The sequence below is a fragment of the Oncorhynchus gorbuscha genome, unplaced genomic scaffold (genome assembly GCF_021184085.1).
Source record: "Oncorhynchus gorbuscha isolate QuinsamMale2020 ecotype Even-year unplaced genomic scaffold, OgorEven_v1.0 Un_scaffold_1137, whole genome shotgun sequence".
Taxonomy (NCBI): Eukaryota; Metazoa; Chordata; class Actinopteri; order Salmoniformes; family Salmonidae; genus Oncorhynchus; species Oncorhynchus gorbuscha.
The window spans coordinates 112,098-138,802 of record NW_025746007.1 but is presented as its reverse complement, the minus strand read 5'-3'; the positions used below and the strand labels follow the sequence as shown (position 1 = coordinate 138,802).

Genomic DNA, 26,705 nt, shown 5'->3' with positions numbered 1-26,705 from the left:
CCCTGAGTCAATACTCGGTAGAATCACCTTTGGCAGCGATCAGAGCGGAGAGTCTTTCTGGGTAATTCCCTGAGAGCATTCCAAACCTGATTTATGTAACATTTGCCCATTATTCTTGCTCTGTCAAATGAGTTGTTGATCATTGTCAGACATCCATTTTCAGGTCTTGCCGTAGATTTAAGTCAAAACTCTAAGTAGGCAAGTCAGGAATATTCAATGTTGTCTTGGTAAGCAACTCCAGTGTAGATTTGGCCTTGTGTTTTAGATTATTGTCCTGCTGAAAGGCGAATTCATCGCCCACTGTCTGGTGGAAAGCAGACAACCAGGTTTTCGCCTGTGCTTAGCTCAAATTCATTTATTTATTTTTTTATCCTGAAAAACTCCCTAGTCCTTCCCGATGACAAGCATACCCCTAACATGACACAGCCACCACAATGCATGAAAATATGAAGAGTGTTACTCAGTGATGTGTTGGATTTGCACCAAACGTAACACTTTGTATTCAGGACATAAAGTTCATTTCTTTGCAGTGTTACTTTAGTGCCTTGTTGCAAACAGGATGCATGTTTTGGAATATTTGTATTATGTACAGGCTTCCTTCTTTTCACTCTGTCATTTAGGTTAGTATTGTGGAGTAACTACTCTGTTGTTGATCCATCCTCAGTTTTCTCCTATCACAGCCATTAAACTCTGTAACTGTTTTAAAGTCACCATTGACCTCATGGTAAAATCCCTGAGCAGTTTCCTTCTTCTCCAGCAACTGAGTTAGAAAGGACGCCTGTATCTTGGTCGTGACTGGGTATATTGATACCATGCTCCATGATATACAATGTCTTTTCCCATCTACCAATAGGTGCCCTTCTTCCTGAGGCAATAGAAAACCTCCATGTTCTTTGTGGTTGAATCTGTGTTTAAAATGATGAAGTATTATGGAGTATTTTGACACAAAATCTCAATTGAATCAATTTTAAATTCAGGCTGTAACAACAAAATGTGGAAAAGTCAAGGGGTGTGAATCATTTCTGAAGACCCTGTATGTAGAGAACATTAAAATGGCATTCTGTGATTCAAACAATAAAGTAGTTCATTTTAAGTCCTAATATGGATGTATCAATGTCAGATTGTCACTTTAAAGGGAAACACATTGAGATGAGAACAGGAGACGACAGGGTTCGTCACAGCAAACCCACCTGTAGTTTATCTTCGTAGTTGGGCTCTTCTCTGGAGGATCTCAGTTCCTGTGTCAGGTGGAAGGAGTGGAATACATGCTCTGGAGACACAAAGTCATTTATCACCTGGACACAACTGTGAAGGTTCTGCACCTGTCAGAGGGGGAGGGGGAGAGGAGAGAGAAGGGGGAGAGGAGAGAGAAGGGAGAGAGGAGAGAGAAGGGAGAGAGGAGAGAGAAGGGGAGAGGAGAGAGAAGGGGGAGAGGAGAGAGAAGGGGGAGAGGAGAGAGAGGGGGAGGAGAGAGAGAAGGGGGAGGAGAGAGAAGGGAGAGGAGAGAGAACAGAGAGAGAAGGGGAGGGGAAGAGAGAGAAGAGAGAGAGAAGGGGAGGGGAAGAGAGAGAAGAGAGAGAGAAGGGGAGGGAGAGGGAGAGAGAGAGAGAAGGGGAGGGAGAGGGAGAGAGAGAGAAGGGGAGAGGAGAGAGAAGGGGGAGAGAAAGGGAGGGGAGAGGGGGAGAGAGAGGGAGGGGGAGAAAGAAGTGGAGAGAGGGAGGGGGAGAGAGAGGGAGGGGGAGAGAGAGAGAGAAGGGGGAGAGAGAGGGAGGGGGAGAGGAGAGAGAAGGGGAGGGGAGAGGGAGAGAGAGAAGAGAGAGAGAAGGGGAGGGGAGAGGAGAGAGAAGGGGAGGGAGAGGAGAGGGGAGGGGAGAGGAGAGAGAAGGGGGAGAGAAAGGGAGGGAGAGAGAGAGAGGGGGAGAGAGAAGTGGAGAGAGAGGGAGGGGGAGAGGGAGGGAGAGGGATGGGGAGAAAGAAGTGGAGAGAGGGAGGGGGAGAGAGAGGGGGAGAGAGAAGGGGAGAGAGAGGGAGGGGGAGAGTGAGAAGGGGAGAGAGAGGGAGGGAGAGAGAGAGAAGGGGAGAGAGAGAGAAGGGGAGAGAGAGGGAGGGAGAGAGAGAGAAGGGAGAGAGAGGGAGGGAGAGAGAGGGAGGGGGAGAGAGAGAAGGGGAGAGAGAGAGGGGAGAGAGAGAAGGGAGAGAGAGAGAGGGAGAGAGAGAGAAGGGGAGAGAGAGGGAGGGAGAGAGAGGGAGGGGGAGAGAGAGAAGGGGAGAGAGAGGGAAGGGGAGAGAGAGAAGGAGAGAGAGAAGAGGAGAGAGAGGGAGGGAGAGAGAGAGAAGGGGAGAGAGAGGGAGGGAGAGAGAGAGAAGGGGAGAGGGAGAAGGGGAGAGAGAGAGAGAGAGAGAGAGAGAGAGAGGGGGGGGAGAGAGAGAAAGGGGAGAGAGAGAAGGGGAGAGAGAGAAGGGGAGAGAGAGGGAAGGGGAGAGAGAGAAGGGGAGAGAGAGGGAGAGAGGGAGAGAGAGAAGGGGTTGAGAGAAGGGGAGAGAGAGAAGGGGAGAGAGAGAGGGGAGAGAGAGGGGAGAGAGAGGGAAGGGGAGAGAGAGAGGAGAGAGAGAGAAGGGGAGAGAGAGAAGGGGAGAGAGAGGGAGGGAGGGGGAGAGAGAGAAGGGGAGAGAGAGAAGGGAGAGAGAGGGAAGGGGAGAGAGAGAAGGAGAGAGAGAAGAGGAGAGAGAGGGAGGGAGAGAGAGAGAAGGGGAGAGAGAGGGAGGGAGAGAGAGAGAAGGGGAGAGGGAGAAGGGGAGAGAGAGAAGGGGAGAGAGAGAGAGGGAGAGAGAGAGGGAGGGAGAGAGAGAGAAGGGGAGAGGATTGAGAACATGTATCACTAGAAGGCAGTGAGTTCCAACAGAATAGAGCAGAGTGGCAGTAGGCTCTCCTCTTATCTGACTAGTTCAATATAACACCTACAAGGCAATCTGGACATCTACTATACTGGTACAGCAGACTACAGAAACAAGATAAGAAGAGGGAGAGAGACCGAAAGAGAGGGAAATTGGGTCAGAGAGAGAGAGACGTAAAGACAGAGAGAGAAGTATAACATGAGGCCATCACAAGGTGGGACAGGTGCTAAGGGGATATGTGATCAGGTATCAGTGGTTGTCAGTCCTGGTCCTGGGGAACCCAAGGGGACAGAGACAGCAGAGTCATGTCTACTGTATCAGTGGTTGTCAGTCCTGGTCCTGGGGAACCCAAGGGGACAGAGACAGCAGAGTCATGTCTACTGTATCAGTGGTTGTCAGTCCTGGGGAACACAAGGGGACAGAGACAGCAGAGTCATGTCTACTGTATCAGTGGTTGTCAGTCCTGGTCCTGGGGAACCTAAGGGGACAGAGACAGCAGAGTCATGTCTACTGTATCAGTGGTTGTCAGTCCTGGTCCTGGGGAACCCAAGGGGACAGAGACAGCAGAGTCATGTCTACTGTATCAGTGGTTGTCAGTCCTGGGGAACACAAGGGGACAGAGACAGCAGAGTCATGTCTACTGTATCAGTGGTTGTCAGTCCTGGTCCTGGGGAACCCAAGGGGACAGAGACAGCAGAGTCATGTCTACTGTATCAGTGGTTGTCAGTCCTGGTCCTGGGGAACCCAAGGGGACAGAGACAGCAGAGTCATGTCTACTGTATCAGTGGTTGTCAGTCCTGGTCCTGGGGAACCCAAGGGGACAGAGACAGCAGAGTCAACCATGTTGTTGTCATATTGTGTTGTTGCCATGTGTTGCTACCATGTTGTTGTCATGTGTTGTTGTCATGTTTTGTTGTTGCCATGTGTTGTCATGTTGTGTTGTTGTTGTGTTGTTGCCATGTTGTGTTTTGGCCATGTTGTGTTTTGGCCATGTGTTGCTACCATGTTGTTGTCATGTTGTGTTGTTGCCATGTTGTGTTTTGGCCATGTTGTGTTTTGGCCATGTGTTGCTACCATGTTGTTGCCATGTTGTGTTTTGGCCATGTTGTGTTGTTGTCGTTATGTGTTGTTGTCATGTGTTGTCATGTTGTGTTGTTGCCATGTGTTGCGACCATGTTGTCATGTGTTGTTGTCATGTTGTGTTGCTACCATGTTGTTGTCATGTTGTGTTGTTGCCATGTTGTGTTGTTGTCATGTTGTGTTGCCATTTTGTGTTGTTGCTATGTTGTTGTCATGTTGTGTTGTTGTCATGTTGTGTTGTTGCCATTATGTTGTCATGTTGTGTTGTTGTCATGTTGTGTTGTTGCCATGCTGTTGTCATGTTGTGTTGTTGTCATGTTGTTGCCATGTTGTGTTGTTGTCATGTTGTTGTCATGTTGTGTTGTTGCCATGTTGTTGTCATGTTGTGTTGTTGCCATGTTGTGTTGTTGCCATGTTGTCGCCATGTTGTGTTGCTACCATGTTGTTGCCATGTGTTGTTGCCATGTTGTTGTCATGTTGTGTTGTTGTCATGTTGTTGTCTTAGGTCTTTATGTAGTGTTGTTGCCATGTTGTGTTGTTGTCATGTTGTTGTCTTAGGTCTTTATGTAGTGTTGTTGTCATGTTGTGTTGTTGTCATGTTGTGTTGTTGCCATGTTGTGTTGTTGCCATGTTGTGTTGTTGCCATGTTGTTGCCATGTTGCTACAATGTTGTTGCCATGTGTTGTTGTCATGTTGTGTTGTTGTCATGTTGTCTTAGGTCTTTATGTAGTGTTGTTGCCATGTTGTGTTGTTGCCATGTTGTGTTGTTGCCATGTTGTGTTGTTGCCATGTAGTGTTGTTGCCATGTTGTGTTGTTGTCATGTTGTTGTCTTAGGTCTTTATGTAGTGTTGTTGTCATGTTGTGTTGTCATGTTGTGTTGTTGCCATGTTGTTGCCATGTTGTGTTGTTGCCATGTTGTGTTGTTGCCATGTTATCATGTTGTGTTGTTGCCATGTTGTGTTGTTGCCATGTTGTGTTGTTGCCATGTTATCATGTTGTGTTGTTGCCATGTTGTGTTGTTGCCATGTTGCCATGTTGTGTTGTTGCCATGTTGTGTTGTTGCCATGTTGCCATGTTGTGTTGTTGCCATGTTGTGTTGTTGTCATGTTGTGTTGTTGCCATGTTGTGTTGTTGTCATGTTGTGTTGTTGTCATGTTGTGTTGTTGTCATGTTGTGTTGTTGCCATGTTGTGTTGTTGTCATGTTGTGTTGTTGCCATGTTGTGTTGTTGTCATGTTGTGTTGTTGCCATGTTGTTGTCATGTTGTGTTGTTGCCATGTTGTTGTCATGTTGTGTTGTTGCCATGTTGTTGCCATGTTGTGTTGTTGCCATGTTGTTGCCATGTTGTGTTGTTGCCATGTTGTGTTGTTGTCATGTTGTGTTGTTGCCATGTTGTGTTGTTGCCATGTTGTGTTGTTGCCATGTTGTGTTGTTGCCATGTTGTGTTGTTGTCATGTTGTGTTGTTGTCATGTTGTGTTGTTGTCATGTTGTGTTGTTGTCATGTTGTGTTGTTGTCATGTTGTGTTGTTGCCATGTTGTGTTGTTGTCATGTTGTGTTGTTGCCATGTTGTTGTCATGTTGTGTTGTTGCCATGTTGTTGCCATGTTGTGTTGTTGCCATGTTGTGTTGTTGTGTTGTTGCCATGTTGTGTTGTTGTGTTGTTGTCATGTCGTGTTGTTGTCATGTCGTGTTGTTGTCATGCTGTGTTGTTGTCATGCTGTGTTGTTGTCATGTTGTGTTGTTGCCATGTTGTGTTGTTGTCATGTTGTTGTCATGTTGTGTTGTTGTCATGTTGTGTTGTTGTCATGCTGTGTTGTTGTCATGCTGTGTTGTTGCCATGCTGTGTTGTTGCCATGTTGTTACCATGTTGTGTTGTTGTCATGCTGTGTTGTTGTCATGTGTTGTTGTCATGCTGTGTTGTTGCCATGTTGTTACCATGTTGTGTTGTTGTCATGCTGTGTTGTTGCCATGTTACCATGTTGTGTTGTTGTCATGCTGTGTTGTTGTCATGTGTTGTTGTCATGTTGTGTTGTTGCCATGTTGTTGTCATGTTGTGTTGTTGTCATGTGTTGTTGCCATGTTGTCATGTTGTGTTGTTGTCATGTTGTGTTGTTGCCATGTTGTGTTGTTGCCATGTTGTGTTGTTGCCATCTTGTTGTCTTAGGTCTTTATGTAGTGTTGTTGTCATGTTGTGTTGTTGCCATGTTGTGTTGTTGCCATGTTGTGTTGTTGTCATGTTGTGTTGTTGCCATGTTGTGTTGTTGCCATGTTGTGTTGTTGTCATGTTGTGTTGTTGTCAGGTTGTGTTGTTGTCAGGTTGTGTTGTTGTCATGTTGTGTTGTTGCCATGTTGTTGTCTTAGGTCTTTATGTAGTGTTGTTGTCATGTTGTGTTGTTGCCATGTTGTTGTCTTAGGTCTTTATGTAGTGTTGTGTCTCTCGTCGTTCTTAAATAAGTGTTTAATAAAAAAGTTCAAACTAAATCTAGGTACCTGGTGCAGCGCCCCGGCCGGGATGAGGACAGAGTCCCCCAGGAACTGAACCACGGTCAAGCCCTGCACATCATGCTCCTCCCACAGACGCTGACGCAACTTCCTGCTCAGGTACCAGCCCGGCTCTCTGATTGGGTCATGCTCTGCTGAAATCTCCGCCCCCTGCTCCTTAGCAACCTGCTGACAACACATGAAGAACACACAGCTAAGATTATACACAGAAACTACACAGGAGAGGTTGACTTTTGAGCTAATTCAGACGGACGGACAGGCGGACAGACGGACAGGCAAACCTGATGGAGGAGGACATCAGTAGAACAGACAGTAAACACAGATTCAGGACAGGACCAGGTCAGAATCAGGACAGGACCAGGTCAGAATCAGGACAGCACCAGGTCAGATTCAGGACAGCACCAGGTCAGATTGTTGTCAGATTCAGGACAGGACCAGGTCAGAATCAGTACAGGACCAGGTCAGATTCAGGACAGGACCAGGTCAGATTCAGGACAGGACCAGGTCAGATTCAGGACAGCACCAGGTCAGATTCAGGACAGCACCAGGTCAGATTCAGGACAGCACCAGGTCAGATTCAGGACAGCACCAGGTCAGATTCAGGACAGCACCAGGTCAGATTCAGGACAGCACCAGGTCAGATTCAGGACAGCACCAGGTCAGATTCAGGACAGGACCAGGTCAGAATCAGGACAGGACCAGGTCAGATTCAGGACAGCACCAGGTCAGATTCAGGACAGCACCAGGTCAGATTGTTGTCAGATTCAGGACAGGACCAGGTCAGAATCAGTACAGGACCAGGTCAGATTCAGGACAGCACCAGGTCAGATTCAGGACAGGACAAGGTCAGATTCAGGACAGCACCAAGTCAGATTTAGGATAGGACCAGGTCAGATTCAGGACAGGACCAGGTCAGATTCAGGACAGCACCAGGTCAGATTCAGGACAGCACCAGGTCAGATTCAGGACAGCACCAGGTCAGATTCAGGACAGCACCAGGTCAGATTCAGGACAGCACCAGGTCAGATTCAGGACAGGACCAGGTCAGAATCAGGACAGCACCAGGTCAGATTCAGGACAGCACCAGGTCAGAATCAGGACAGGACCAGGTCAGAATCAGGACAGCACCAGGTCAGATTCAGGACAGCACCAGGTCAGATTCAGGACAGCACCAGGTCAGATTGTTGTCAGATTCAGTACAGGACCAGGTCAGATTCAGGACAGCACCAGGTCAGATTCAGGACAGCACCAGGTCAGATTCAGGACAGCACCAGGTCAGATTCAGGACAGCACCAGGTCAGATTCAGGACAGCACCAGGTCAGATTCAGGACAGCACCAGGTCAGATTCAGGACAGCACCAGGTCAGATTGTTGTCAGATTCAGGACAGGACCAGGTCAGAATCAGGACCAGGTCAGATTCAGGACAGCACCAGGTCAGATTCAGGACAGCACCAGGTCAGATTCAGGACCAGGTCAGATTCAGGACAGCACCAGGTCAGATTCAGGACATCAGTGACGTTCCTCAGTAAACCAGACAGAGACAAGGCTGCAGGATGAGATATCCACCATCCACAGAACAGTACAACCACAACACACAGTTCAGTAAGCAATAAAGTGTCTCGTCTGTCAGGCTGGGCTGCTGTGTCCCGTAGAAAAACTCCTCCCTCTGAAGGACTAGAGTGGAGAGAGGAGGAGAGAGAGGGAGAGGAGGGGAGGAGAGGGAGGGGAGAGAGGGAGAGGAGGAGGGGAGGAGAAAGAGGGAGAGGAGGGGGGAGGAGAGAGGGAGAGGAGGAGAAAGAGAGGAGAGAGAGGGAGAGGAGGGGAGGAGAAAGAGGGAGAGGGAGGGGGAGGAGAGAGAGGGAGAGGAGGAGGGGAGGAGAAAGAGGGAGAGGAGGAGGGGAGGAGAAAGAGGGAGAGGAGGAGGGGAGGAGAAAGAGGGAGATGAGGAGGGGAGGAGAAAGAGGGAGATGAGGAGGGGAGGAGAAAGAGGGAGATGAGGAGGGGAGGAGAAAGAGGGAGAGGAGGAGGGGCGGAGAGAGAGGGAGAGGAGGAGAGAGAGGGAGAGGAGGAGGGGAGGAGGAGAGAGAGGAGGAGGAGAGAGGGAGGGGAGGAGAGAGACGTGATGCTGGGCTGCTGTGTCCCATAGTAAAACAACTCCCTCAGACTGATGGGTTTTATCAGGTCATCTAGAGAGGAGGAGGGGAGGAGAGAGAGGGAGAGGAGGAGGGGAGGAGAGATAGGAAAAGAGAGAGGGAGAGAGAACCAGAGAGAGAGAGAGGCGTGATGCTTGTCATTCAGGCCAAATAGTTCACACCAGAGAATTTTCAGGTGCATTTTGGCAAACTCCAAGCGGGCTGTCATGTGCCTTTTCCTGAAGAGTGGCTTCCGTCTGGCGGGACCATTGGGTTCTTGGTCACCTCCCTGACCAAGGCCCTTCTCCCCCATTGCTCAGTTTGGTCGGGCAGCCAGCTCTAGGAAGAGTCTTGGTGGTTCCAAGGCCACTGTGTTCTTGGGGACCCTTCAATGCTGCAGAAATTTTTTGGTACCCTTCCCCAGATCTGTGCCTCAAACAATCCTGTCTCGGAGCTCTACGGACAATTCTTTCCACCTCATGGCTTGGGTTTTTGCTCTGACATGCATTGTGGGACTTTTTATAGACAGGTGTGTGCCTTTCCAAATCATGTCCAATCAATTGAATTTATCAGAGGTGGACTCCAATCAAGTTGTAGAAACATCTCAAGGATGATCAATGGAAACAGGATGCACCTGAACTTAATTTCAAGTCTCATAGCAACGGGTCTGAATGTTATGTAGATGGGATATTTCTGGTAGATTTGCTTTGTCATTGAGGGGTGATGTGTGTGGACTGATGAGGAAAAGGATTCATTTGGTCTGGTTTGTAGTGGGCCTGTGGCATGGAGGGATGCTTTGTCATTGAGGGGTGATGTGTGTGGACTGATGAGGAAAAGGATTAATTTGGTCTGGTTTGTAGTGGGCCTGTGGCATGGAGGGATGCTTTGTCATTGAGGGGTGATGTGTGTGGACTGATGAGGAAAAGGATTCATTTGGTCTGGTTTGTAGTGGGCCTGTGGCATGGAGGGATGCTTTGTCATTGAGGGGTGATGTGTGTGGACTGATGAGGAAAAGGATTCATTTGGTCTGGTTTGTAGTGGGCCTGTGGCATGGAGGGATGCTTTGTCATTGAGGGGTGATGTGTGTGGACTGATGAGGAAAAGGATTCATTTGGTCTGGTTTGTAGTGGGCCTGTGGCATGGAGGGATGCTTTGTCATTGAGGGGTGATGTGTGTGGACTGATGAGGAAAAGGATTCATTTGGTCTGGTTTGTAGTGGGCCTGTGGCATGGAGGGATGCTTTGTCATTGAGGGGTGATGTGTGTGGACTGATGAGGAAAAGGATTCATTTGGTCTGGTTTGTAGTGGGCCTGTGGCATGGAGGGATGTGGGATACGTCAAGAGGTCTGAATACTTTCTGAATGCTCTGTATTTGTGTTGATTTATTTCCCCTTTTGTACTTTAACTATTTGCACATCGTTACAACACTATATATATATATATACATAATATGACATTTAAAATGTCTTTATTCTTTTGGAACTTCTGTGAGTGTAATGTTTACTGTTCATTTCACTTTTGTTGATGATCTATTTTACTTGCTTTTGCAATGTTATCATATGTTTCCCATGACAATAAAACCACATATATATGTGAGTGTGACAGACAGTCAGAGAGCCAGCCAGACAGAGAGCCAGACTGAGAGACAGCCAGACTGAGAGACAGCCAGAGGGCCAGACAGAGAGCCAGGCAGCCAATCAGACAGACAGAGAGCCAGACAGGCAGAGGGCCGGCCAGACAGAGAGACAGCCAGCCAGAGAGCCAGACAGAGAGATAGAGAGCCAGACTTAGAGACTGCCAGACAGAGGGCCAGACAGACAGAGAGCCAGCCAGAGGGCCAGACAGACAGAGAGCCAGCCAGAGGGCCAGACAGACAGAGAACCAGCCAGAGGGCCAGACAGACAGAGAGCCAGCCAGAGGGCCAGACAGACAGAGAACATATTAAAGTGAGAATAACCTTGTGCAGAAAGTCTTTAATTTTCTCCACATCTTTGCTAATGTAGATGTGCCACAAGGCTCCAGGAGTCTCGCTGGAATCCTTTAATCTCTTCTTCACGCTGTCATCCAAGTCTTCCTCCTCCAGTCTCTTCAACACTCCTGCAACACAAACACAGTGGGAGTTCAAACACCACACATCTCAGAGTCTGCTGTACATTGACAACACAGAGAGGCGGGGCTCGCTGACACAAGCATCAACATCCCTTTAAAAATGAATAGTGATGAGAGAGACACTGAGCACAGAGGGTGTCTGTCTAATGAATAGTGATGAGAGAGAGAGAGAGAGAGAGAGAGAGAGAGAGAGAGAGAGAGAGAGAGAGAGAGAGAGAGAGAGAGAGAGAGAGAGAGAGAGAGAGAGAGAGAGAGAGAGAGAGAGAGAGAGAGAGAGAGAGGGAAAAAATGTGTCTAATGAATAGTGATGAGAGAGAGACTGAGCACAGAGGGTGTCTGTCTAATGAATAGTGATGAGGAGAGAGAGAGAGAGACACTGAGCACAGAGGGTGTCTGTCTAATAAAATAGTGATGAGGGGAGAGAGAGAGAGAGAGAGAGAGAGAGAGAGAGAGAGAGAGAGAGAGAGAGAGAGAGAGAGAGAGAGAGAGAGACAGAGAATGTGTCTAATGAATAGTGATGAGAGAGAGACTGAGCACAGAGGGTGTCTGTCTGTAATGAATAGTGATGAGGAGAGAGAGAGAGAGAGAGGGTCTCAGGTACAGGACAGGACCAGAAAGAGAGAGTCCCAGGACAGGACCAGAGAGAGTCCCAGGACAGGACAGGACCAGAGAGAGTCCCAGGACAGGACCAGAAAGAGAGAGTCCCAGGTACAGGACAGGACCAGAAAGAGAGAGTCCCAGGACAGGACCAGAGAGGGAGAGTCCCAGGACAGGACAAGAGAGAGAGTCCCAGGTACAGGACAGGACCAGAGAGAGAGAGTCCCAGGACAGGACAAGAGAGAGAGTCCCAGGACGGGACAAGAGAGAGAGTCCCCGGACAGGACAAGAGAGAGAGTCCCAGGTACAGGACCAGAAAGAGAGAGTCCCAGGACAGGACAAGAGAGAGAGTCCCAGGACAGGACAAGAGAGAGAGTCCCAGGACAGGACCAGAGAGAGAGAGTCCCAGGACAGGACCAGAGAGAGAGAGTTCCAGGACAGGAAAAGAGAGAGAGTCCCAGGACAGGACAGGACCAGAGAGAGAGAGAGTCCCAGGACAGGACCAGAGAGAGAGAGTCCCAGGACAGGACAGGACCAGAGAGAGAGAGTCCCAGGACAGGACCAGAGAGAGAGAGTCCCAGGACAGGACCAGAGAGAGAGAGTCCCAGGACAGGACCAGAGAGAGAGAGTCCCAGGACAAGACAATATTGGTTATCTATTGACTATATAGAGCACAGCCCAGTGTTGGTTATCTATTGACTATATAGAGCACAGCCCAGTGTTGGTTATCTATTGACTATATAGAGCACAGCCCAGTGTTGGTTATCTATTGACTACATAGAGCACAGCCCAGTGTTGGTTCGTTTCTTACCCGTCTTGGACAGGACTCCGTTCCCCTTGGCCACTCCTACGTACACCAGGACAGAGACGATGTCAGAGACCTCCCTGTGAAGGTTAGCTGTCCCAAAGTCCTGTTCCTGAGACGCTGCCACTCCTACAGGGAGAGAGGAGGAAGCTTCAGCAGGTTGTTGATGTGTATTCAAGGCTACCGGAGATAATCTGACCTCTATCAGTAGACATTGAACTCAGAATAAACTATGTCTTGCTTTCATTTTAATTCCAGCATACATGTTCCATTTCTGCTTTGTTAGGTTTCAATGAAACACAGGCCCGTTCATTGACAGTGACCTGAGGCCCGTTCATTGACAGTGACCTGAGGCCCGTTCACTGACAGTGACCTGAGGCCCGTTCACTGACAGTGACCTGAGGCCCGTTCACTGACAGTGACCTGAGGCCCGTTCACTGACAGTGACCTGAGGCCCGTTCACTGACAGTGACCTGAGGCCCGTTCATTGACAGTGACCTGAGGCCCGTTCATTGACAGTGACCTGAGGCCCGTTCATTGACAGTGACCTGAGGCCCGTTCATTGACAGTGACCTGAGGCCCGTTCACTGACAGTGACCTGAGACCTGAGGCCCGTTCACTGACAGTGACCTGAGACCTGAGGCCCGTTCATTGACAGTGACCTGAGGCCCGTTCATTGACAGTGACCTGAGACCTGAGGCCGGTTCATTGACAGTGACCTGAGGCCCGTTCACTGACAGTGACCTGAGACCTGGGGCCCGTTCATTGACAGTGACCTGAGGCCCGTTCATTGACAGTAACCTGAGGCCCGTTCATTGACAGTGACCTGAGGCCCGTTCACTGACAGTGACCTGAGGCCCGTTCACTGACAGTGACCTGAGACCTGAGGCCCGTTCACTGACAGTGACCTGAGACCTGAGGCCCGTTCATTGACAGTGACCTGAGGCCCGTTCATTGACAGTGACCTGAGACCTGAGGCCGGTTCATTGACAGTGACCTGAGGCCCGTTCACTGACAGTGACCTGAGACCTGGGGCCCGTTCATTGACAGTGACCTGAGGCCCGTTCATTGACAGTGACCTGAGACCTGAGGCCGGTTCACTGACAGTGACCTGAGGCCGGTTCACTGACAGTGACCTGAGGCCCGTTCACTGACAGTGACCTGAGGCCCGTTCACTGACAGTGACCTGAGGCCCGTTCACTGACAGTGACCTGAGGCCCGTTCACTGACAGTGACCTGAGTCCTGTTCATTGACAATGACCTGAGGCCTGTTCACTGACAGTGACCTGAGGCCCGTTCATTGACAGTGACCTGAGACCTGAGACCCGTTCATTGACAGTGACCTGAGGCCGGTTCACTGACAGTGACCTGAGGCCGGTTCACTGACAGTGACCTGAGGCCCGTTGACAGTGACAGTGACCTGAGGCCTGTTCATTGACAGTGACCTGAGGCCTGTTCATTGACAGTGACCTGAGGCCCGTTCATTGACAGTGACCTGAGGCCCGTTCATTGACAGTGACCTGAGGCCCGTTCATTGACAGTGACCTGAGGCCCGCTCATTGACAGTGACCTGAGGCCTGTTCATTGACAGTGACCTGAGGCCCGTTCATTGACAGTGACCTGAGGCCTGTTCATTGACAGTGACCTGAGGCCAGTTCATTGACAGTGACCTGAGGCCTGTTCATTTACAATGACTTGAGGCCTGAGGCCCGTTCATTGACAGTGACCTGAGGCCTGTTCACTGACAGTGACCTGAGGCCTGTTCACTGACAGTGACCTGAGGCCTGTTCACTGACAGTGACCTGAGGCCTGTTCACTGACAGTGACCTGAGGCCCGTTCATTGACAGTGACCTGAGGCCCGTTCATTGACAGTGACCTGAGGCCTGTTCATTGACAGTGACCTGAGGCCCGTTCATTGACAGTGACCTGAGGCCTGTTCATTTACAATGACTTGAGGCCTGAGGCCCGTTCATTGACAGTGACCTGAGGCCCGTTCATTGACAGTGACCTGAGGCCTGTTCATTGACAGTGACCTGAGGCCCGTTCATTGACAGTGACCTGAGGCCTGTTCATTTACAATGACTTGAGGCCTGAGGCCCGTTCATTGACAGTGACCTGAGGCCGGTTCACTGACAGTGACCTGAGGCCTGGTCGATGTTAAACGAACGCTCGTACCATAAGCACAGCAGAGGCGTGGTCCGAGGTCTGGGCGTACGAAGAAGCTGGGTAGATGAGAGGCCAGGTTGAGGTTCCCTTCAGGGTCACAATACTCAGGCAGGGGCAGATTCCTCATCAGGTCATCATACCTAGACAAGACCAGACCAGACCAGACGAGACAGACAGGCAGACAGAGACACACAGAGAGAAAACAGCGAGAGAGAGAGCGTTATACAGCTGAATCTACTTGACCTACAAGACAGTGTTACATAGCTGGATCTACTAGACAGTGTTATATAGCTGGACCTACTGGATCTACTAGACAGTGTTACATAGCTGGATCTACTAGACAGTGTTATATAGCTGGACCTACTGGATCTACTAGACAGTGTTATATAGCTGGATCTACTAGACAGTGTTATATAGCTGGATCTACTAGACAGTGTTATATAGCTGGATCTACTAGACAGTGTTATATAGCTGGATCTACTAGACAGTGTTATATAGCTGGATCTACTAGACAGTGTTATATAGCTGGACCTACTGGATCTACTAGACAGTGTTATATAGCTGGATCTACTAGACATTGTTATATAGCTGGATCTACTAGACAGTGTTATATAGCTGGATCTACTAGACAGTGTTATATAGCTGGATCTACTGGACCTACTAGACAGTGTTATATAACTGGATCTACTAGACAGTGTTATATAGCTGGATCTACTAGACAGTGTTATATAGTTGGACCTACTAGACAGTGTTATATAGCTGGACCTACTGGATCTACTAGACAGTGTTATATAGCTGGATCTACTAGACAGTGTTATATAGCTGGATCTATTAGACAGTGCTATATAGCTGGATCTACTAGACAGTGCTATATAGCTGGATCTACTAGACAGTGTTATTTAGCTGGATCTACTGGATCTACTAGACCGTGTATTATAGCTGGATCTACTAGACAGTGTTATATAGCAGGACCTACTGGATCTACTAGACAGTGTTATATAGCTGGATCTACTAGACCGTGTTACATAGCTGGATCTACTAGACAGTGTTATATAGCTGGATCTACTAGACAGTGTTATATAGCTGGATCTACTAGACAGTGTTATATAGCTGGATCTACTAGACAGTGTTATATAGCTGGATCTACTAGACAGTGTTATATAGCTTGATCTACTAGACAGTGTTATATAGCTGGATCTACTAGACAGTGTTATATAGCTGGATCTACTAGACAGTGTGATATAGCTGGATCTACTGGATCTACTAGACAGTGTTATATAGCTGGATCTACTAGACAGTGTTATATAGCTGGATCTACTAGACAGTGTTATATAGTTGGATCTACTAGACAGTGTTATATAGCTGGATCTACTAGACAGTGTTATATAGCTGGATCTACTAGACAGTGTTATATAGCTGGATCTACTAGACAGTGTTATATAGCTGGATCTACTCAATCTACTAGACAGTGTTATATTGCTGGATCTACTGGACCTACTGCCCAGACAAACCAGTAGACTGTGGAGAATCGCCCATGACTGACTGTGTGCTTGGCTATGATGAGTTGGCCTAGGCCTACCTGGAAGGCATCAGGGCCATGAACTCCTCTCCTGATGGCCAGTCCTTCAGCCTGTACACCACGGTGTCTCCGTCTTTAGACTTGGGTCTCTCTGAGAGTGGGGGAGCGAACACAGGGGACAACACAGGAGACTTTAGTAAGAGTATAGATAGGGAAAGATGCTTTCCTGTAAACATTGACATAATCAATGCATTGGTATTATAACTAATATACAACAACATACACTGCTTTCTTCAGGAAAATGTCAAGTCCAAGATGGACAAAGGGGGCGTTGTTGGGGCTGTGTTTTCTGGACCTAAGGAAGGCGTTTGATACTGTTAACCATCAGGTTCTCATCACATAATTGTCCAAGTTCAACTTTCCCCCGTTGCCTTGAGATGGATGAAATAATACCTTGAAGGCAGAACTCAGTGTGTCAGAGTGAGCAATGAGCTGTCGCACACTCTTAGCTATGATGTGGGCGTCATCCCCACAGCATGATGCTGCCACCACCATGCTTCACCGTAGGGATGGTGCCATGTTTTCTCCAGACGTGACCCTTGGCATTCAGGCCAAGGATTTCAATTTTGGTTCCACCAGACCAGGGAATCTTGTTTGTCATGGTCTGAGAGTCCTTGAGGTGCCTTTTTGCAAACTCCAAGCGGGCTGTCATGTGCCTTTTAATGAAGAGTGGCTTCCATCTGGCCACTCTACCATAAAGGCCTGATTGGTGAAGTACTGCAGAGATGGTTGTCCTTCTGGAAGGTTCTCTTCATCTCCACAGAGGAACTCTGGAGCTCTGTCAGAGGGACCATCGGGTTCTTTGTCACCTCCCTGACCAAGGCCCTTCTCCCCCATTGCTCAGTTTGGTAGGGCAGCCAGCTCTAGGAAGAGTCTTGGTGGTTCCAAGGCCACTGTGTTCTTGGGGACCTTCAATGCTGCAGAAATGTTTTGGTACCCTTCCCCAGATCTGTGCCTCAAACAATCCTGTCTCGGCACTCTACGGACAATACCTTCCACCTCATGGCTTGGTTTTTGCTCTGACATGCACTGTCAACTGTGGGACCTTATTTACATTTACATTTAAGTCATTTAGCAGACGCTCTTATCCAGAGCGACTTGCCAAATCATGACCAATCAATTGAATTTACCACATGTACTGTGGTAAAAACATCAGGATGATCAATGGAAACAGGATGCACCTGAGCTCAATTTCGAGTCACATAGCAAAGGGTCTGAATACTTACGTAAATACGTTTTTTATTTTTTAAATTAGCTAAATTTTCTAAAAACCTGTTTTCACTTTGTCATTATGGGGTATTGTGTACAGAATGTTGAATCCAGTTTAGAATAAATCTAACGTAACAAAATGTGTAAATGCAGAATGGTCCACTACCCAGAGGACATCAGGCCACTACCCAGAGGACATCAGGCCACTACCCAGAGGACATCAGGCCACTACCCAGAGGACATCAGGCCACTACCCAGAGGACATCAGGCCACTACCCAGAGGACATCAGGCCACTACCCAGAGGACATCAGGCCACTACCCAGAGGACATCAGGCCACTACCCAGAGGACATCAGGCCACTACCCAGAGGACATCAGGCCACTACCCAGAGGACATCAGGCCACTACCCAGAGGACATCAGGCCACTACCCAGAGGACATCAGGCCACTACCCAGAGGACATCAGGCCACTACCCAGAGGACATCAGGCCACTACCCAGAGGACATCAGGCCACTACCCAGAGGACATCAGGCCACTACCCAGAGGACATCAGGCCACTACCCAGAGGACATCAGGACAACTTGACAACGGTGGGAAGCATTGGATTCAACACGGGCCAGCATGCCTGTGGAACGCTTTCAACACCTTGTAGAGTCAACATGGGCCAGCATGCCTGTGGAACACTTTCGACACCTTGTAGAGTCAACACGGGCCAGCATCCCTGTGGAACACTTTCGACACCTTGTAGAGTCAACATGGGCCAGCATCCCTGTGGAACGCTTTAGACACCTTGTAGAGTCAACATGGGCCAGCATCCCTGTGGAACGCTTTAGACACCTTGTAGAGTCAACACGGGCCAGCATGCCTGTGGAACACTTTCAACACCTTGTAGAGTCAATATGGGCCAGCATGCCTGTGGAACACTTTCGACACCTTGTAGAGTCAACACGGGCCAGCATCCCTGTGGAACGCTTTCAACACCTTGTAGAGTCAACACGGGCCAGCATCCCTGTGGAACGCTTTCAACACCTTGTAGAGTCAACACGGGCCAGCATCCCTGTGGAACGCTTTCAACACCTTGTAGAGTCAACATGGGCCAGCATCCCTGTGGAACGCTTTCAACACCTTGTAGAGTCAATATGGGCCAGCATGCCTGTGGAACGCTTTCAACACCTTGTAGAGTCAACATGGGCCAGCATCCCTGTGGAACGCTTTAGACACCTTGTAGAGTCAACATGGGCCAGCATCCCTGTGGAACGCTTTAGACACCTTGTAGAGTCAACACGGGCCAGCATCCCTGTGGAACGCTTTCGACACCTTGTAGAGTCAACATGGGCCAGCATCCCTGTGGAACGCTTTCAACACCTTGTAGAGTCAATATGGGCCAGCATGCCTGTGGAACGCTTTCAACACCTTGTAGAGTCAACACGGGCCAGCATCCCTGTGGAACGCTTTCAACACCTTGTAGAGTCAACATGGGCCAGCATCCCTGTGGAACGCTTTCAACACCTTGTAGAGTCAATATGGGCCAGCATGCCTGTGGAACGCTTTCAACACCTTGTAGAGTCAACATGGGCCAGCATCCCTGTGGAACGCTTTCAACACCTTGTAGAGTCAATATGGGCCAGCATGCCTGTGGAACGCTTTCAACACCTTGTAGAGTCAACATGGGCCAGCATCCCTGTGGAACGCTTTAGACACCTTGTAGAGTCAACATGGGCCAGCATCCCTGTGGAACGCTTTAGACACCTTGTAGAGTCAACACGGGCCAGCATCCCTGTGGAACGCTTTCGACACCTTGTAGAGTCAACATGGGCCAGCATCCCTGTGGAACGCTTTCAACACCTTGTAGAGTCAATATGGGCCAGCATGCCTGTGGAACGCTTTCAACACCTTGTAGAGTCAACACAGGCCAGCATCCCTGTGGAACGCTTTCAACACCTTGTAGAGTCAACATGGGCCAGCATCCCTGTGGAACGCTTTCAACACCTTGTAGAGTCAATATGGGCCAGCATGCCTGTGGAACGCTTTCAACACCTTGTAGAGTCAACATGGGCCAGCATCCCTGTGGAACGCTTTAGACACCTTGTAGAGTCAACATGGGCCAGCATCCCTGTGGAACGCTTTAGACACCTTGTAGAGTCAACACGGGCCAGCATCCCTGTGGAACGCTTTCGACACCTTGTAGAGTCAACACGGGCCAGCATCCCTGTGGAACGCTTTCAACACCTTGTAGAGTCAATATGGGCCAGCATGCCTGTGGAACGCTTTCAACACCTTGTAGAGTCAACATGGGCCAGCATCCCTGTGGAATGCTTTCGACACCTTGTAGAGTCAACACGGGCCAGCATCCCTGTGGAACGCTTTCGACACCTTGTAGAGTCAACATGGGCCAGCATCCCTGTGGAACGCTTTCAACACCTTGTAGAGTCAATATGGGCCAGCATGCCTGTGGAACGCTTTCAACACCTTGTAGAGTCAACATGGGCCAGCATCCCTGTGGAACGCTTTAGACACCTTGTAGAGTCAACATGGGCCAGCATCCCTGTGGAACGCTTTAGACACCTTGTAGAGTCAACATGGGCCAGCATCCCTGTGGAACGTTTTCAACACCTTGTAGTCAACATGGGCCAGCATCCCTGTGGAACGCTTTCGACACCTTGTAGAGTCAACATGGGCCAGCATCTCTGTGGAACACTTTCAGACACCTTGTAGAGTCCATGCTCCGATGAATTGAGGCTGTTCTGAGGGCAAAAGGGGGTTCAACTCAATATTAGGAAGGTGTTCCTAATGTTTGGTATACTCCGGGTCGACACTTAGTGTTTGGTATACTACGGGTCGACACTTAGTGTTTGGTATACTCCCCGGGTCGACACTTAGTGTTTGGTATACTCCCCGGGTCGACACTTAGTGTTTGGTATACTCCCCGGGTCGACACTTAGTGTTTGGTATACTCCCCGGGTCGACACTTAGTGTTTGGTATACTCCGGGTCGACACTTAGTGTTTGGTATACTCCCCGGGTCGAAAACTTAGTGTTTGGTATACTCCCCGGGTCGAAAACTTAGTGTTTGGTATACTCCCCGGGTCGAAAACTTAGTGTTTGGTATACTCCGGGTCGACACTTAGCGTTTGGTATACTCCGGGTAGACACTTAGTGTTTGGTATACTCCGGGTCGACACTTAGCGTTTGGTATACTCCCCGGGTCGACACTTAGCGTTTGGTATACTCCCCGGGTCGACACTTAGCGTTTGGTATACTCCCCGGGTCGACACTTAGTGTTTGGTACTCCCCGGGTAGACACTTAGTGTTTGGTACACTCCGGGTCGACACTTAGTGTTTGGTATACTCCGGGTCGACACTTAGTGTTTGGTATACTCCGGGTCGACACTTAGTGTTTGGTATACTCCGGGTCGACACTTAGTGTTTGGTATACTCCGGGTCGACACTTAGTGTTTGGTATACTCCGGGTAGACACTTAGTGTTTGGTATACTCCGGGTAGACACTTAGTGTTTGGTATACTCCGGGTAGACACTTAGTGTTTGGTATACTCCGGGTCGACACTTAGTGTTTGGTATACTCCGGGTCGACACTTAGTGTTTGGTATACTCCGGGTCGACACTTAGTGTTTGGTATACTCCGGGTCGACACTTAGTGTTTGGTATACTCCGGGTCGACACTTAGTGTTTGGTATACTCCGGGTCGACACTTAGTGTTTGGTATACTCCGGGTAGACACTTAGTGTTTGGTATACTCCGGGTAGACACTTAGTGTTTGGTATACTCCGGGTAGACACTTAGTGTTTGGTATACTCCGGGTAGACACTTAGTGTTTGGTATACTCCGGGTAGACACTTAGTGTTTGGTATACTCCGGGTAGACACTTAGTGTTTGGTATACTCCCCGGGTAGACACTTAGTGTTTGGTATACTAAGGAGAAGATAAGATAAGTGATGAAGGCTACTCACTGGTGAGGTCTTGGATCAATAACCTGATAAGTGATGAAGACTACTCACTGGTGAGGTCCTGGATCAATAACCTGATAAATGATGAAGGCTACTCACTGGTGAGGTCCTGGATCAATAACCTGATAAGTGATGAAGACTACTCACTGGTGAGGTCCTGGATCAATAACCTGATAAATGATGAAGGCTACTCACTGGTGAGGTCCTGGATCAATAACCTGATAAGTGATGAAGACTACTCACTGGTGAGGTCCTCGAAGCCGTCCCAGAACTCGTTGATTCCAGAGTTCGAGACAAGTCCATCTTTACAGTTCAGCAGGTCTCCCTGATGGTCAGCAAACTCCAGGTTGAAGCTGTCCGCCTTCCACAGAGCTGCATTCAGAGGCTTATGGAGCCCAGTCACCAGGACAGGCTGGAGAAGACAAGACAGTACAGTAGTTGTTGTTATAACGTTGAAATCGTCACACATCAGGATTACATTTTTTACAAAATGAGAAAAAAAGAAGAAACCCGCAGACTGCTCTTGCTACTATCACTGCTCTTTAACCTCTCTTGGGCAGTATTTTCACGTCCGGATGAAAAGCGTGCCCAAAGTAAACTGCCTGTTACTCAGGCCCAGAAGCTAGGATATGCATATAAATGGATTTGGATAGAAAACACTCCAAAGTTTCTAAAACTATTGACTGAAGCGCGCCAGCCTCAGTCAGAGCTTTACGTGTCGGCCTCCCCAACTTCGTCAGAGCTTTACATGTCTGCCTCACAGCCTCCGTCAGAGCTTTACGTGTCGGCCTCACAGCCTCCGTCAGAGCTTTACGTGTCGGCCTCACAGCCTCCGTCAGAGCTTTACGTGTCGACCTCCCCACCTTCGTCAGAGCTTTACGTGTCGGCCTCCCAGCCTCCGTCAGAGCTTTACGTGTCGGCCTCACAGCCTCCGTCAGAGCTTTACGTGTCGGCCTCACAGCCTCCGTCAGAGCTATACGTGTCGGCTTCACAGCCTCAGTCAGAGCTTTACGTGTCGGCCTCACAGCCTCCGTCTGAGCTATACGTGTCGGCTTCACAGCCTCCGTCTGAGCTATGTGTGATACTATCCAGAGTAGTGATACTATCCAGAGTAGTGATACTATCCAGAGTAGTGATACTAGTAGTGATACTAGCCAGAGTAGTGATACTATCCAGAACAGTGATACTATCCAGAGCAGTGATACTATCCAGAGCAGTGATACTATCCAGAGCAGTGATACTATCCAGAGTAGTGATACTATCCAGAGCAGTGGTACTATCCAGAGCAGTGGTACTATCCAGAGTAGTGATACTATCCAGAGTAGTGATACTATCCAGAGTAGTGATACTAGTAGTGATACTAGCCAGAGTAGTGATACTATCCAGAACAGTGATACTATCCAGAGCAGTGATACTATCCAGAGCAGTGATACTATCCAGAGCAGTGATACTATCCAGAGCAGTGATACTATCCAGAGTAGTGATACTATCCAGAGTAGTGATACTAGTAGTGATACTAGCCAGAGTAGTGATACTATCCAGAGTAGTGATACTATCCAGAGTAGTGATACTAGTAGTGATACTAGCCAGAGTAGTGATACTATCCAGAGTAGTGATACTAGTAGTGATACTATCCAGAGCAGTGATACTATCCAGAGTAGTGATTACTATCCAGAGTAGTGATACTATCCAGAGTAGTGATACTAGTAGTGATACTAGCCAGAGTAGTGATACTATCCAGAACAGTGTTACTATCCAGAGGAGTGATACTATCCAGAGTAGTGATACTATCCAGGGCAGTGATACTATCCAGAGCAGTGATACTATCCAGAGTAGTGATACTAGTCAGAGTAGTGATACTAGTCAGAGTAGTGATACTATCCAGAGTAGTGATACTATCCAGAGCAGTGATACTAGTAGTGATACTATCCAGAGCAGTGATACTATCCAGAGCAGTGATTACTATCCAGAGCAGTGATACTATCCAGAGCAGTGATACTAGTAGTGATACTATCCAGAGCAGTGATACTATCCAGAGCAGTGATACTAGTAGTGATACTATCCAGAGCAGTGATACTATCCAGGGCAGTGATACTATCCAGAGCAGTGATACTATCCAGGGCAGTGATACTATCCAGGGCAGTGATACTATCCAGGGCAGTGATACTATCCAGGGCAGTGATACTATCCAGAGTAGTGATACTAGTCAGAGTAGTGATACTATCCAGAGCAGTGATACTATCCAGAGTAGTGATACTATCCAGAGCAGTGATACTAGTAGTGATACTATCCAGAGCAGTGATACTATCCAGAGCAGTGATTACTATCCAGAGCAGTGATACTATCCAGAGCAGTGATACTAGTAGTGATACTATCCAGAGCAGTGATACTATCCAGAGCAGTGATACTAGTAGTGATACTAGCCAGAGCAGTGATACTAGTCAGAGTAGTGATACTATCCAGAGCAGTGATACTATCCAGAGCAGTGATACTATCCAGAGCAGTGATACTTTCCAGAGTAGTGATACTATCCAGAGCAGTGATACTATCCAGAGCAGTGATACTATCCAGAGTAGTGATACTATCCAGAGCAGTGATACTATCCAGAGTAGTGATACTAGCCAGAGTAGTGATACTAGTAGTGATACTATCCAGAGTAGTGATACTAGTAGTGATACTATCCAGAGCAGTGATACTATCCAGAGCAGTGATACTATCCAGAGCAGTGGTACTATCCAGAGCAGTGGTACTATCCAGAGCAGTGGTACTATCCAGAGCAGTGATACTATCCAGAGCAGTGGTACTAGTAGTGATACTATCCAGAGTAGTGGTACTATCCAGAGTAGTGGTACTATCCAGAGTAGTGGTACTATCCAGAGCAGTGATACTATCCAGAGTAGTGATACTATCCAGAGCAGTGATACTATCCAGAGCAGTGATACTATCCAGAGCAGTGATACTATCCAGAGCAGTGATACTATCCAGAGTAGTGATACTATCCAGAGCAGTGGTACTATCCAGAGCAGTGGTACTATCCAGAGTAGTGATACTATCCAGAGTAGTGATACTATCCAGAGTAGTGATACTAGTAGTGATACTAGCCAGAGTAGTGATACTATCCAGAACAGTGATACTATCCAGAGCAGTGATACTATCCAGAGCAGTGATACTATCCAGAGCAGTGATACTATCCAGAGCAGTGATACTATCCAGAGTAGTGATACTATCCAGAGTAGTGATACTAGTAGTGATACTAGCCAGAGTAGTGATACTATCCAGAGTAGTGATACTATCCAGAGTAGTGATACTAGTAGTGATACTAGCCAGAGTAGTGATACTATCCAGAGTAGTGATACTAGTAGTGATACTATCCAGAGCAGTGATACTATCCAGAGTAGTGATTACTATCCAGAGTAGTGATACTATCCAGAGTAGTGATACTAGTAGTGATACTAGCCAGAGTAGTGATACTATCCAGAACAGTGTTACTATCCAGAGGAGTGATACTATCCAGAGTAGTGATACTATCCAGGGCAGTGATACTATCCAGAGCAGTGATACTATCCAGAGTAGTGATACTAGTCAGAGTAGTGATACTAGTCAGAGTAGTGATACTATCCAGAGTAGTGATACTATCCAGAGCAGTGATACTAGTAGTGATACTATCCAGAGCAGTGATACTATCCAGAGCAGTGATTACTATCCAGAGCAGTGATACTATCCAGAGCAGTGATACTAGTAGTGATACTATCCAGAGCAGTGATACTATCCAGAGCAGTGATACTAGTAGTGATACTATCCAGAGCAGTGATACTATCCAGGGCAGTGATACTATCCAGAGCAGTGATACTATCCAGAGCAGTGATACTATCCAGGGCAGTGATACTATCCAGGGCAGTGATACTATCCAGGGCAGTGATACTATCCAGAGCAGTGATACTAGTCAGAGTAGTGATACTAGTCAGAGTAGTGATACTATCCAGAGCAGTGATACTATCCAGAGTAGTGATACTATCCAGAGCAGTGATACTAGTAGTGATACTATCCAGAGCAGTGATACTATCCAGAGCAGTGATTACTATCCAGAGCAGTGATACTATCCAGAGCAGTGATACTAGTAGTGATACTATCCAGAGCAGTGATACTATCCAGAGCAGTGATACTAGTAGTGATACTAGCCAGAGCAGTGATACTAGTCAGAGTAGTGATACTATCCAGAGCAGTGATACTATCCAGAGCAGTGATACTATCCAGAGCAGTGATACTTTCCAGAGTAGTGATACTATCCAGAGCAGTGATACTATCCAGAGCAGTGATACTATCCAGAGTAGTGATACTATCCAGAGCAGTGATACTATCCAGAGTAGTGATACTAGCCAGAGTAGTGATACTAGTAGTGATACTATCCAGAGTAGTGATACTAGTAGTGATACTATCCAGAGCAGTGATACTATCCAGAGCAGTGATACTATCCAGAGCAGTGGTACTATCCAGAGCAGTGGTACTATCCAGAGCAGTGGTACTATCCAGAGCAGTGATACTATCCAGAGCAGTGGTACTAGTAGTGATACTATCCAGAGTAGTGGTACTATCCAGAGTAGTGGTACTATCCAGAGTAGTGGTACTATCCAGAGCAGTGATACTATCCAGAGTAGTGATACTATCCAGAGCAGTGATACTATCCAGAGCAGTGATACTATCCAGAGCAGTGATACTATCCAGAGTAGTGATACTATCCAGAGCAGTGATACTATCCAGAGTAGTGATACTAGTAGTGATACTATCCAGAGCAGTGATACTAGTAGTGATACTAGTAGTGATACTATCCAGAGTAGTGATACTAGTAGTGATACTATCCAGAGCAGTGATACTAGTAGTGATACTATCCAGAGTAGTGATACTATCCAGAGTAGTGATACTAGTAGTGATACTATCCAGAGCAGTGATACTATCCAGAGCAGTGATACTAGTAGTGATACTATCCAGAGTAGTGATACTATCCAGAGCAGTGATACTATCCAGAGCAGTGATACTAGCAGTGATACTATCCAGAGTAGTGATACTATCCAGAGCAGTGATACTATCCAGAGTAGTGATACTATCCAGAGTAGTGATACTATCCAGAGCAGTGATACTAGTAGTGATACTAGCCAGAGTAGTGATACTAGCCAGAGTAGTGATACTATCCAGAACAGTGATACTATCCAGGGCAGTGGTACTAGCCAGAGCAGTGATACGAGGACAGGACTGCCGCTCTCTCTCTACAGCCGGTGGTCTCCACCACCTCTCTCTCTCTACAGCCGGTGGTCTCCACCACCTCTCTCTCTCTACAGCTGGTGGTCTCCACCACCTCTCTCTCTCTACAGCCGGTGGTCTCCACCACCTCTCTCTCTACAGCCCGGTGGTCTCCACCACCTCTCTCTCTCTACAGCCCGGTGGTCTATACAAGCCCGGTGGTCTCCACCACCTCTCTCTCTCTACAGCCCGGTGGTCTCCACCACCTCTCTCTCTCTACAGCCGGTGGTCTCCACCACCTCTCTCTCTCTACAGCCGGTGGTCTCCACCACCTCTCTCTCTACAGCCCGGTGGTCTCCACCACCTCTCTCTCTCTACAGCCCGGTGGTCTCCACCACCTCTCTCTCTCTACAGCCCGGTGGTCTCCA

The 26,705-nt window shown here is 48.2% G+C and overlaps 1 protein-coding gene across 1 annotated transcript in view; it reads right to left on the bottom strand.

Annotated features, from left to right (window-relative positions):
* The window catches only part of LOC124021599 (probable JmjC domain-containing histone demethylation protein 2C), a 137,304-nt gene that overhangs the window by 3,317 nt on the left and 107,282 nt on the right, over positions 1-26,705 (bottom strand). Inside the window, 7 exon segments of the mRNA XM_046336739.1 lie at positions 1,191-1,322; positions 6,467-6,643; positions 10,569-10,708; positions 12,129-12,251; positions 14,299-14,429; positions 15,869-15,959; positions 21,286-21,454. Coding sequence (XP_046192695.1) covers positions 1,191-1,322; positions 6,467-6,643; positions 10,569-10,708; positions 12,129-12,251; positions 14,299-14,429; positions 15,869-15,959; positions 21,286-21,454 — 963 coding nt within the window.